General features: G+C 30.7%; 1 protein-coding gene across 1 annotated transcript; it reads left to right on the top strand.

Annotated features, from left to right (window-relative positions):
* Positions 1-3,153: 3,153 nt before the first annotated feature.
* Positions 3,154-14,222, top strand: LOC143049485 (uncharacterized; the record flags this gene model as incomplete). Its single annotated transcript, XM_076223101.1, has 10 exons — positions 3,154-3,196; positions 3,901-3,982; positions 5,941-6,063; positions 7,162-7,293; positions 8,211-8,339; positions 8,806-8,940; positions 9,832-9,966; positions 10,617-10,739; positions 13,017-13,100; positions 14,176-14,222. Coding segments are annotated over 9 exons (957 nt in total), but the record flags the coding sequence as incomplete, so codon positions are not given.
* Positions 14,223-14,876: the final 654 nt, after the last annotated feature.

Here is a 14,876-nt window from a genome sequence, read left to right as displayed (position 1 = left end):
TTGTCATAGGAAAATTAAAACATAAATTGTATTTTCTTTTGAGGCGAGATGTATAGAGACACACATTTGTTATTTTTTATCTCTAAAGAATTCGCTCCTCACTATCCTACTACCTGTCGATACATTTATTTTTTTCATTTCACAAGTCATGTCTTCTCTGACTGTTCATGACGTTAGAATACTAAATCCGTTGGATGTGTTTTAGTTGATTTTAGTCTCTGATGCATGATTTTTTATTATTAATTGTTTTTGGCTTTAAACTAGCTGTCAGTAACTGCGAGTACTCTCAAATCGTATGTTCTTGTTAATTCGACTTGTTGATACTGTTTATAATGTTTTTTTGTAGTTTTATATTAATATGCTTCTGGTCTTTATACCAGCTTTGATTATTTGGAATATCTACTAATTTTAAATTCTTTGTTCTACGTTGTTATTTGTATGAACATCGATATTATTCTCCTTAAATCTGCACAGTGACGTTTTAGCTAGTTCTAATTGTATAATTGTATTGTTGATATTCACCCCAATTTTTATTTAGTGTTATATTATGTATTTATATGACAGAACTTTCTTGGTATTTCTAATTATTGGAAGAATTTTATACACATAAGTAGTATGCCTAAAACGACAAAGTTTTTGTTCATTTACCTGTAGATATTATTAAAACCGTTTTTTTAAAAGTGATTATTTTCGAAGGGTTAAATATTTCGCGGTGTCAACTTATGTTTGTTCCTAATAATATTTGTTCCTGAGGGAAACAGTATTCTAATAATATTTTTTTTCTGCGGAAACTATGTCATGGAATACTTTTACCTTCTGTATTATATTTGTTCCACTGATATTAGGAACTTATCGTATATGTTGATGAGTATAACAAATGTTCCTATTATGCTGAAGTTTTGTTTACACTTGATTGATTATTATATAAATCAAAACAGTTTTTAAATGCTGATTATATTCTAAATCTGTTTTTTAAATGCTGATTATATTCTAAATCAAAACAGATTAAATGTTAATTATTTGATTATTATCAATTATGCTAAATAAAAAGTGTTAATGAGTTAAATAAATTCACCTGTACTCAACACCTGATTGTATACTTAACCATGGAGGCTGATGAGTATGAGAAAATATTTATGTTTTTAAATGATGGGACATATGTTGAAGATAAGTAAATAATGTTTAACAAGTTCAGCTGTGAAATATAAATGATAATTCTAATGAGAAAAGTATCATTTAAAGGCATACCAGTAATTGTCGATAATTCAGAAATGATTATTCAATATCTACAACATATTCAATGTCTACACCATTGGGAACAATTATTTCCCATATTCAAGATACCTGTTCTTATAATAATTGTAAATACCAATTTATCATTTCGGCAGTTGTAATGGATAGAATATAATAATATTTTTGGGTCAGAAAAGATATTATATAATATTTTTTCCAATCGGGAATAAATATTACATATTACTTTTTCCAATCTGGAATAAATATTACATAATATTTTTTCCAATTGTGAATAAATATTATAATACACTTTTTCCGATCGGGAATAAATATTACATAATACTTTTTCCAATCAGAATAATTATAACAAAAGATTTTTTCCATTTTTTTTTTTTCATTTTGATGAATGATGTCAAAATGATAAAAGTCAAAATGTTATACCAGTCATAAGATAAAAATTCCACCATAATATTTATTCCAAAGTTAATTTATTATGTAATAACACTTCCTTTTGGAATTTATTTTATGTGATAAAAATTCTGAGGCATCGGTCCTTTTATTATGCTGATGGAATAAATATTACATAGCAATAATTCCAATTGTTACATACTAAATTATCTTTGGAATAAATAGTATGACGGAACTTATATTCTGTGACAGTGTCTTGCCATGCTTTTGTTTGGACTTGTTTGTTTGCTTAATGGCCTTGAATGTTTATCCCTACTGTAATATTTTATTAACTGTGTATTTGCATTCAGGTATCGCAGATAAAATTTATTCGTTCATAGTGTGTTAATTTACGTTTTTTGATTGAGTTAAGCCTACCAATTGAAATTTTATCGAGTGATTTTCTATGTTGTGATGTTATGCTATTGTTTCAAAAAAGGGAGAAGGTTTGGTACCATTGAAACGTTTAATCCCGCTGCAAATGTTTGCACCTGTCCTAAGTCAGGAATCTGATGTTCAGTAGTTGTCGTTTGTTTATGTAATTTATACGTGTTTCTCATTTCTCGTTTTTTTTTTTATATAGATAAGACCGTTGGTTTTCCCGTTTGAATGGTTTTACACTAGTATTTTGGGGCCATTGATAGCTTTTTTTTTCGGTGTGAGCCAAGGCTCTGTGTTGAAGGCCGTATATTGACCTATAATCATAAATTGTTATTTGGATGGAGAGTTGTCTCATTGGCACTCACACCACATCTTCCTATATCTATATGACAGTTGTTATCCATTCGTGTGTTGTGTTTCAGCTTTTGAATTTGCCATTTGATAAGGGACTTTTTAATTTGAAATTTTCTTTCAGTTCGTTCTTTTTGTTTTATTACTTTGTATGCTTACGTTTAGGAAGCTAAAGAATAAAGGAATTGAATTTAAACATTTTACCTACCCATCACTTTGTTCACGTTCATTTGTTTAGAATACGCTCTGCGCAATTGTTATACGGTCTTCTTTGCTGTACATACGACATGTTAGAATCTTTTTTTTTTTGTAGCTTTCTAGTTTGCTTATAATCAATTGATCAAATATCAAGTGTGCATTCAATCAAGGAAATGTATTTTTCTTTTATGATTTCGTGATAGCATTTGTTGTTGCCTCCTGGTCGAACGTCAGGTTAAAATTGTTTCTACTACTATTTTGCTCAATGGAACATATTGAATTTTAAGGCTGTCTATAGATATATATATTTTGGCAGTTGAAATTTGAAAAGTATCTTCATTTAGATATTAACTCACGTATCAGTTATTTGTATGAAAGAATGTGGAAGTTTTGCGGTCTGTTTCATCTTTATAGAACAGAGAACAAATAATTAAAGAATGCAGACATAAAGACCTCCCTTCAGGACCAATATTTTATTCTTTTTGATAATTTGTTGTACTTGTTATTATTCAAGTGACGATTGAAGTATTAGATGTGTGATATTTCATTGTAATTTCAGGTCTATCGATAGGTCTTCCACCTCCCCGTAAGTATAATCTTCTGTGATTGTCCATCAATTCTAAAATAAAAATCGCCTTGTTTTTTTTCATTTTTATTTTTATTCCTATGTCATTCCTCTTTCTGTTTCCCCCTTTTTCTCGTCTTCATATTTTTCCTATTTGTTTTTTTACGGTTTTTTTCACTTTCTTTTTCTTTTCTTTTTGTGTTCTCTTTCTTTCAATTTCTCTATTTTCTAGTCATCTATTTTCCTTTTCCTTTCTTTTCTTTTCTTTTCTTTTCTTTTCTTTTGTTTTGTTTTGTTTTGTTTTGTTTTGTTTTTTTTTTCTTTTTTCCCTGTCCCTATTTGTTTTGTTTTGTTTTGTTTGTCTTTTATACTTTACTTTTTTTTTCGCTTTATTCTTTTTTTGTGTTGTTTTTCTTTTCCTTTCTTTTTTCGCTTTCTTTTCTTTTCTTTTCTTTTCTTTTCCTTTTTTTCTTTTGTATTTGTTTTGTTTTGTTTGTCTTTTCTTTTCTTTTCTTTTCCTTTTTTTCTTTTGTATTTGTTTTGTTTTGTTTGTCTTTTTTTTCTTTGCCTCATTATTTGTCATTTTTTACTATGTTATGGGTGGAGTGTATTACTTTTATATGATGTGTTGATGTTTATTTGACGTTAAACCCGCATTTCCGTTTGATATTGTCATTGTCTTTACTTACCTCATAGTTCTAATGCTTATATATTTACTGTTTCAGTGAGGAAATGTTCTAAAAATATCCGACCTGTTTGTGGTGCTGATGGAATCACACATTCTAATCTATGCATAGCCAGACGATTGTAAGTGTTTTATATACGGGTATTTTTGTTTCACCCTATTACCTATTCCATCTTGCGTTAACAGCTTCCATGACAACATATAAACATTACGGTGTGTTTTCTTATTCCTCATATTGACTAAGGAATAGTGTAAAGTAGTAAATTACTAGAATAATTCAATCCCTCGACGTCTCAGATTCACTCTACCTTCCCGTGGACAAATACAATTGTTGCTGATTGTGAACCCAGATTTTTCTCGCCACCATATCATTGCAAGATAGAATTAAGGTGACCAGATTATAACAAATCTATTATTCCGGTCAGATAGTATTACGATATCACATCAAATTATATGTATCAGAAAAGAGCAAATAATGATGTGACCATAATCTTTTACTAAAACCGGTGCTTTATGATCCGTCTTTATCTTCCAGTGATGTATTAACATGTTTTCTATGTTGGAGGCCTCACTGTGTCATTGAGAGACAGAACAGCAATACGAGAGCTATTTATTTGCTTAATATTTTGTCAATTGTGTGTAGTGGATTTGTCTCGAGTAAACACTTTGCCTTTTCATGTACATATGTTAATGAATATCGATAATGTATAATTGCGTCGGAATATAAAGAGAGATGTATGTAAACATCAGGTGACAGCAAACACAAAATGGTCATTCAGCGGTTTTCATACGGCTTTTTAAAAAAATGAATTAGAAATCATTAGATCGTATCAAAAATTTTGAAAAGTAAACAAGTGTGCTCACCTGAAATACGATCAAAGAATGCAATCAGACAACAAATAAGAAAATCCTCGAAAATAAACGATTTGTGCACCTGTTTAAAAAAGGTTTCATACGTGCGTCTGGCGTACAAAATTATAATCCTGGTACCTTTGATAACTATTTACACCACTGGGTCGATGCCACTGCTGGTGGACGTTTCGTCCCCGAGGGTATCACCAGCCAGTAGTCAACATTTCGGTCTTGACATGAATATCAATAATCTGGTCATTTTTATAAATTTGCTGTTTACAAAACTTTGATTTTTACGAAAAACTAAGGATTTTCTTACCCCAGGCATAGATTACCTTAGCCGTATTTGGCACCACTTTTTTGGAATTTTGGATCCTCAATGCTCTTCAGCTTTGTACTTGTTTGGCTTTATAAATATTTGGATATGAGCGTCACTGATGAGTCTTATGTAGACGAAACGCGCGTCTGGCGTACAAAATTATAATCCTGGTACCTCTTGATAACTACTATCATATCCAGGTAGACCATGACTGATTTAACTGTTATAACGTTTTGTTATTGCAGTCAATAAATAAGGCGAGAATTGGTACAAACCGAGTTTTCAAACAGTAGCTCGAACACCTTCTGTTGTCTTTATCTATCAAATATAGTAACAAATGATATTTCGTGTAATATCGATATCATGTCAAGTCACTTTTCTTCACAATTTCGTTAAGGAATGGAAACCCTCGCCCATCCCAGTTTCAAAGCCTCAAACAAAAGAGTTGATATTTTTCTGACATTTATTTACTACAGTATATATTTTTGCGTTCAGAAGTAAGTAAAGGTACATTTATTAAATACACAAACATAATATACTAGTTATTCACCTAAATGTATTTGATACAAACATATGATTTAAAAAAAAACAAATATAATTGATACATACATGTATATGAACATTTATTCTAGACGGAATCAATCTGTTTATCAGCACAGTTATTGATTATTTGATAAAATGGTTGTAGAACATGTAAGTTGAACATAAACTACAATAGTTTGAAGATGAAAAGACAATATTTAGATGGTGACTTTTGCTTTATTAAAACTTCAAAATATTTTTGTAGATTCGATGACGTGATTGACATTTGAATGAAACCACGTCATGTTTCATTTTAAGTTATTATTGTGTCTCATCTACAAAAGGAAATTTAGATCTATATAAATTGTTTATTCGCTATGTTTTCAGAGGAATACCAGTACTTTGTAGAAAGCCCTGTCCTTGTGACTGTAGATGCAAAACCAACAATAATCCAGTGTGTGGAGTGGATGGTAAAAATTATACAAATAAATGCATAGCTCAACGATGCAAGTAAGATTTATGTTAAATTATATATTCTTTAACTAACTTTATAAAATACAACGGTATATCGACTGAGTAATCAACTATCGCCAGGGCCATTATGTGAACTATCCCTATTTTTTTTCTAATTTTTTCTTCGTCTTAATACCCAGTTAAGTTCAAACATTTTTATTATATATTACAATGACATTGAAACATAGAGTATTGGTTATTTCAAATGTTTAGTTATATGATATCGGATATGTTCCTATGTCGTAACTACAATATCCTTCCCTCTTCATGAATGTTACCTACTACGGTATAACGTTTGCGTTCAGATGCATGTAAAGGTACACTTACTCAATTATATAAGCAACATGATGATTGCCACATGTGGAGCAGGATCTGCTTACCCTTCCGGAGCACCCGAAATCACCCCCAGTTTTTGTTGGGGTTCATGTTTCTTAAGTCTTTACTTTTCTATGTTGTGTCTTCTGAACTTTTATTTGTTTGTTTGTATCTATGAGTTTGACTGTCCCTCTGGTATCTTTCGTCCCTCTTTTAAACAAAAAAAAATGTTTTTCCTCAAACATTGATGAATATGTTTCCCATTGTGATATCCATGCATATTAACGTATACGATTTTTTTTAATTCGGATTCATATAGCCAAACAAACATTATCTTTAACGGCTTATAAATGGCATTATATACATATAAACATAACATAAAGTTCAAAGCATGAATAAAAGGGTGTTGGGCAGCATATATTTAAATGCATATATAAATTACAGTTTAATATGTAGCATAATCTGAAATGCATCCCTATAAATGTTGTGCAAATAAAAACTAATTTGTGCAAATCGAAGGAAAAAAGTGTTTAAGCATTATTTAAAATTAAACAATTAAAAGACAAAAGAAAATTTTAAAGCATACTACAAAATTAAGATACAAGTTGAAATGAACAACTAAATATATTTTAAACATTATAAAAGCTAATTTACGTATGCAGGTATGGAACTATTACTCAAGGGGATTATTTCGACAAGCTATTTTATTGATTTTTCTTTTGAAAAAAAAAACATCCTTTCGTCGGTATTTACATAATTTAATTGTTCATTTAATTTTAGGAAAGTTAAGGTGCAATGTAGAGGACGGTGTCCATGCAAACCAAAAAAATGTAGAAAGTGTCCTAGACGGGGAGACCCTGTGTGTGGATCTGATGGAATTACATACAACAACGAATGTAGGGCCAAATGTCAGTACGTAAGAACTATTAACCCTTAGAAGAGATAAAAAATCTTTGTAATATCTGGGATCTTATTTCTCAAGGTTAAGTTACTCATGGATGTAGATATTAATTTCCTAATCAAATATTGGTAATCTGTACAAACTTTATTTTTGCAAGCAAAAGTCAATCTGAATTAGCTAGCTGTAAAACATATTTTATCCCCATTTTCTTCATACGAAAATTCCTGTGCAAAATCCTGTTTGAGCAAACACCTATACAAACAAAGCAATCAAGTCAATCAAATGTTTGCTCTACAAGCATTTGTAAATCAGCTCTTAACAAAGGAACAACTAATTTATTCGAGTGTCTACATTAATGGATATTTTTAATGAAATCATTGATATTATATTACATAAAATGCAAAAAAATCAATTAAATTTCTTGCTACTATAAGGATAATATAACCACGTTTTTCAAGTATAAACAGTCAGTCTTGACGTATTCAACAATAACGATTAATCTAAATAAGATCACTGTTAGGAAGTTGATTATTGATCATTATTCTCTGAACTTTTATCTACATTGCTTTTGTTAATGACAAAACTATTCAAGTTAAGTATGTAATTATTATAACTAACCCAATTACATTTGACCTTTAAAACATCTGCCCTTAGATACTCATGGACAGTGTTTTTTTCCCAAATTTCATATTAGATTACCCATATAGCATGTAAATGGCTATCAAAAATTAATATAATAAATGCAAACGTTTTCAAAACGCTTGCATGGCCTCAGAAATTAATTTGACCGTAATCATTAATCGAGTTCTTAGCAAAAATAAATAGATTTATTGACAACATTTACTAAACAAATTTGATCTTCACAAAATTAATTCCTGCGATTTTGCAAGAATCTTTTAAAGCTTTAACTTTTAATTTATCGTTATAGAAAAGCTGAGATTAAATGTCAAGGGCCCTGTCCTTGTCGTTGCTCACGACTTTGCCCTCCAATAAATGACCCTGTGTGTGGAACGGACGACAGAACCCATGATAACAGTTGCGTGGCGATGAGGTGTCGGTATGTAAAAATAAAGATTTTTGTAAAATGTGTATTAATTATCTAACGGATTTGTAGTAAAAATGCTATATATCTATTCCTACTTTTAAATCTGTTTTCATTCTTTTTTCTTCAGAAACGAACGCGTACTTTTCTTGTCGCTCTGGAAAGTGTCCTATTTTCCAAGTAGAAATTGAATATCTTTCCGGAGCACCAGTGTTTAATTGTTGCGCAATGTTTTTTTTTTTTTGTTTTTGGTATTGTCTTCAAATTATGGCATTTTCATTACCAAACAGAATATGAACTACTTTTTGCAAAGGGAATTTGATTTTCGTCCTCATAGATGTTTTTTTTCGCTATCTCTCCCAACTGAGATTGCTAGATTTGCGTTTTGGTCTAAGCAGATTCTATTTCAAAAGATATTTGTTGTTGGAATAATCAGTGAACGAAAGTGATTTTCATGATATCAATTATGTTTTTCTTACAGAAATGTTCAAGTTAAATGCAAAGGAAGATGTCCATGTGGGAATGGGAACTGCAATGATAAATGTCCAAAGAGAGTGAACCGTGTTTGTGGAGAAGATGGTCAAACATATATTAATAAATGTCAGGCGAAATGTGCGTAAGTAAGAAGTATCAGTTTTAAATCTCTCAAGTTGTTTGTATAATTAAAACAATATATAAATTATCATTATTGGTAACTTGTTTTGTGGGCATAAGTTTTGACAACTTGAATAACTTTAATTCAATTTTCAAGAGTTAAAAAACACATCTGCATTATCAATCATTATGAATACTTGAAATCTGAGTGTGTAAAATCGAGAAGTGAATATAAGATGAGATTCAGAGCTGTTGTTAGAATGATCTCATGAGAACTAAAGTAGAACTGATTTAGCAAGTAAACTATTTAAACAAATCAACTCAAATCAATTCAAATCATTATATTAGTGTAAAATTAAAATATTGGATTGCTACCAAGACAAGCATGACAAGATTTACAAACATGCATACATAAATACATAAATAAAATAGTCTAATTTAAGTAACATTCATATGATATCAGTATTTCATCAATTTAGATATTTCAGAAGATGTTTTATTTTTGTGAATTTGAAAGTAAATGTACGATATTCCTACTGAAATTTTTATTAAATATACCATAACAAGGATATAATAAAAATATAAAATATTCATAAATATGTGTTACATAATTGGGGTTGCTTATCAGCTAGGCTATTTCTTTAAAACATATAGACCATTTAAATCTCTTGACAATAATTTTAGTTCCGTCATACTCATTAAATGTAAACATGAATGTAACTTTTTCTTTTTCAGACGTTTTGTTAAAAGATGGAACTATACTCTCTATTTCCTGAAAAAAAAGTTTTGGCTTTTTTTTCATAATTTGATATTAAGAACCAAAGTTATGTTCATCTTATACCTCCTTTTGACAAAGGAAATATACACTTTTTTCCAAAGGTATCTCTTGTGCTTGAAAATTTTTGTTTTTTAGAAATGTAAAGATTAAATGCAATAAAAAGTGTCCGTGTGTTTCCACCACGTGTTCCAAACGTGATTGTCCGTTCAGTAGACCTGTATGCGGTGTAAATGGAAGAACATATGATACTATATGTGAAGCTAAGTGCAAGTGAGTTAACGTTAAGGTGCACATTCTGTAGATACATTATCACTCGTGTCTTCATGTTTTTGGTACCCAAAGATATAAATGAACTCAACTTAACATAGTATAAAGGCAAGTTATGGTAGACAGATGAAAAGAATGATGCTATCAAATTTAACATGGAAACAAACTGTGCACAAAAGACTCGTCTCAAATACCAGGTTTATACATTGGTTACCAGACGCGTGTTTCGTTTAAAATCTACTCAGCAGTGGCGCTTTAATAAAATCATATGCACAGTTAAATCAACTGAAATTCCAATACGTTGTGACGACTGTGTCTGAGGTACCATTATTGAAAAAGCTGCAGGTTTGATTGTTACACAATCGCAACTGCGTAAAAGTAACTCATCATAAAGCTAAAAATGAAAACATGTGATATCATAATGCGCCAGGTTTGGCTAGCCACAAAACCAGGTTCAGCCCACCATTTTTCTCCAAATGTCCTGTACTAAGTCAGGAATATGGTAGTTGGTATCTAATAGTTCGTTTTTCTGATTGTTATATATTTTTTGTTGCACTTCGGTGTTTGTGCTTTTTCGTTGTTTTTCTCTTATGGTTGATATGTCTCTCTCGGTTTGAGTTTGTAACCCAGCTAATCATCATGTTCACTTCTAGGAATGTCAAAGCAGCATGTACTGGTCGTTGTCCGTGCAGAAAATGTACATGTCCGAAATTGAAGTTTCCTGTGTGTGGCTCAAATGGTAGGACCTATGATAATAATTGCAAAGCAGGGTGTGCGTAAGTATTTATACTGTGAAAGTACTTTAATTCGTGGGTATCAATTTCCGTAGAACAATATTTACATGTTCGTGGGTTTTAAAAATTCGTGGATTTTAATTTTCTAAAAAAAAAAATTAAAAAATTAAAGCCTTTAGAAACGAAGGTTGCAAAGTAAACATTGACCCGTGTAAATCGTAATGATAACACTTATTAACCCATGATAAAGTGATCAACAGATTAAAGACCATCAAAGGTGTTAATTAGGCCATAAACATGTCACCTATTGAAAATAGTAACATAAACAAATGCTATAAACGTATCTTGAATTGTCAAATAATTCTTATCAAAATCAAGCCCAGCATGAAAGTATTATTGTACGAGAACTATGAGGATATAAAATGAACACTTTATCATACTAACATATCAATACTGGAAATCTGACTTTCATCGATCAAAAATATTTTTTATGAGAATTAAAGGATCAAAAGTTGTACTGTTTAGGTTATTAAAGATTAAATGGGTATGATCCTGCATGCGGTTGTAGTTCTGTGACTTCTATTAAAGTATTCTCAGATTTGGCGTTATTCAATATATTCTCTAGATCATATCAGTGGTCAAACCTACCGATGGGGATCCTTCCATGTCTTGATTTGGACAATGGTTGTTTTATTTCGTTGGACACTTAAATTCGTGGATAAAGTCATCCACGAAAACCACGAAAATTGGTACCTCACGAATAAAAGTACTTTCACAGTATATATATTTGAAAATTGTTCCATTTCATGGGACAGGAAATTTCCTTTTTGTAAGAATGCATATTATACGATATGGTACAAAAAACTATCGCATGCCATAGAGGTTTTTCAAAGTAAAGATTTTGTTCGATTCTGCCACAAGGTAGATGTGTGTCTTTATAACTCATATGTTGTTGTGAAACAGAAGGAGAAATTCAATCTGTAACTTATGCGAATGTTTTATAACTATTTATGTCCGTTTATTATGTGAAATTGTGGTCATCAGACATATATTCAAAAACAAATGTGTCATCTTATTTGAAGAGCAGTTCAGTGGAAGCTATTTCAACTACCTAAAGGTACCTGAAAGTTTTTTTTTACTTGTATCACTTTTTAAAAGTACTGTTAAGGGTTAAGTATTGTTTTAGACAAATATAGTAGTTTCAATATTCTATTTGAAGCCATTTTCGGAAGCAGTCATTTCACAAACCTTGGATTATATAAATTTTCGACGGGTAACCTACAATATGGTACGAAATACTCTGTCAAATAAGATCACTCAAAAGAAGTAAAATCAAACACATACAATGTAATTGACGCAATTTGGTTGAAAATTTAACTGTAAGTACCAATTTTATGTTTATGAATAACATAAAACAATTCCCATCCCCAATTTGATCGATCGTAAGCTTTATTTTACTTCTTTACGTCGCTCTTTCTTTACCGAGAACTAGGATGACCTACTAATGATTAAGAAAGGTAACCTGTCGCAAATTATAAACTCTAGAGACAAAAGTTGGTCATATGAAAATAGTATATAATGAATGCCGGTCGTAGATATAAATAATAGAAGATTGTATATATATATATTTTTTTGGTGTACTAGCGAATTGAATAATTCAGCAATTCAATAAGCTTGCAGATTTATCTAACCAAATCATTATACTGAGTAAAACTATGCGATTGCTGAATGTTTGCCGACTGCATATTGATGATAATAACTATAATTTTCTGTACAATAAAGGAGGTATTTGTAAACAAACTATATGTTACACTTTGTAAATACAGCTGTTTCTCAAACCACGCCTATTTTGGGGAGATTTAGAATATTCATAAGAAAATCAATTTTGTTTACATACTGGTTCCCAGTTGTGCTCTCTGTGTTCCATCTCATAGAGACATAACTTGGGAATGTTACCAGTAAATATACATGTACATATTGTTTACATTAAAATCGGTGGTAACCCTTAATTCGAGGTAGGGGAAGTTAAAAACTTAGTGTTAGTTTAAACTCTGAAAAGTTCAGGGCATATAAACGTTGAGAATATGCCACACAACCCTATATTTTGACCTGTGAAAAAAATTGTAGTGTATATGAACTTTCAATTCTAGGATAAGATTTTTTTCAAAACTTCATAGTAAAAGTGATACAGTTTTAGCCGTAAAAGGGGTTCCTATGGAAAATTGCATTGTCAATATTTACAGAAATACAACCTATAGCTATTGCTTAACAAAATAACAATATCTGATTCTAATATTGTAGTATTTTGTTTAATTTAAGGAGAACAACAACTAAATGCTTTGGACGTTGTCCTTGTCGAGGTGCTAGAAATTGAAGCAGACATGTTTCTCAAAATACAATTAGGTATATTATTATTCTCTTTATGTCAAGTTTACGCTTTGTTACTGTACCACAACAAGGAAAGTAAGGCGGGAAAATACTTCTTTTTCATCAAAATTCACTTTCTATTGCAATAACAAGTAATTATGAACGTGTTATCATATTACAATTCATACATTACGACTGCACATATTCACACAATACAGATTTTTATTAGCATGACTAACTGAGTTATAAGGGAGAACAGCCGAAATTAACACTGCATAAGTTATATGTGCACGATCACGAATTGGTTAACTGATATAACATGTATAATATGTATGTGTCTTAACTCAATAGCGACATGTTTTTGCAGTTTTGGACTTCTAGATATCTAGATATTTCCTGAAATCATAACAGTTTAAACTTAGAAATCATCATGTTATGATATGATACAAAGTCCTTGAGGCAATGAACCAATGCATTGAATTTCCGTCTTTACTGATTAGATGAGCAAAGAACTTTAAACAGTTTTATGTAGAATAGACTTCCGTTATGTTCATAAATTCAGTGTCAGTTTAAAATTGATTTGCCAATAGTTATAAATATTTCAAAACCGGTGTAATGCGAGCTTCAATCCCAATCGTTGAATTTGATTGAAAGAAATCGACAGGACTTAAACACAGACCGCAATGATGACTGCGACGTAATATTAATGATCATTAATATGACTAACGTCTAGTATACCAATATCGCTTCGTGTTAGATATACACCTGTATAAGTATAGTAGAAAGGTCGATAAATCGGGATTCATATGTAACGCCTAAATATTAAACATTTGCTAGAGCAATGTAACAGATTACGATCTCATTCATAAGCATTCATCTACCTTCATTTGCCGAAAGCAACCTCTTGCAGACATAAATTCCAGTGATAGACGTTATAGTTTTTCAAACAGATAGTTGAAGGGATCGTTTCTATTTATTTTTTTGTTGTTGACGAAGCGAGCTCAGAATCAGTATTTTAATCAAAATTGGAAGAACCGGCAGTAACAAAAACTACTAAGATATCCATTTTGTTATTTGATGATTAATTATACTATTTCATTTTTGATTTCAGATTATATTGCATACACAGATGTATTAAATAAAGAAATGACAAGTGAATCATCCTACTATTATAAGGTTTCTAATTTAAATGGAAGCATTTACTTAACTTAAGAAACAAGATAACGAAATTAAATTAATTTAACTATACAAAGCATAGTCCCCTTCATCTTAATGAAGTGAACTTATGTTGAAACACGATTTTTTCATTTGAGTGAACTGGGAAGTTTTGGCCTCAACTATACCATCAACTGAACACACAGTGACACACATACATACAGCCATCAACTGCACCTGAAATAAGTCTTCATATTGATTTGCTCCCTTATATCATATTGTAATATATATCGTCACGGTTAAATAATATAGTGAGACGGTATTACCAATAGGAACCTACATGTACAAAAGTTTTCAAAATCTTTACCACACATGCAGACAAGGGTGCACACGCTGAGATTTTCCACCTTCTTTACTGACCATTGATTTTATTTTGAACTCCTAAATATAATGTTTTAAAGGGGCACTAGCTGCCAAATTCATGTTCACCGATTTGACTAAAATTCTCATATCTTATTCATAATAATGTAAAACATTTTCCCAAACTATAAAAAATATCAAATAAACAATTTACAGGACATGGTCTCAATAAGATGTTGCTTCGTTTCGTGTAAAATTTAGCCAAGACGCCATCTACTTAACTATCGAGTTGACCTT

This window comes from Mytilus galloprovincialis, chromosome 10 (genome assembly GCF_965363235.1).
Source record: "Mytilus galloprovincialis chromosome 10, xbMytGall1.hap1.1, whole genome shotgun sequence".
In the NCBI taxonomy this organism is placed as follows: Eukaryota; Metazoa; Mollusca; class Bivalvia; order Mytilida; family Mytilidae; genus Mytilus; species Mytilus galloprovincialis.
Note: the sequence above shows the minus strand (reverse complement) of the source record. Positions and strands in the feature narration are given on the sequence as shown.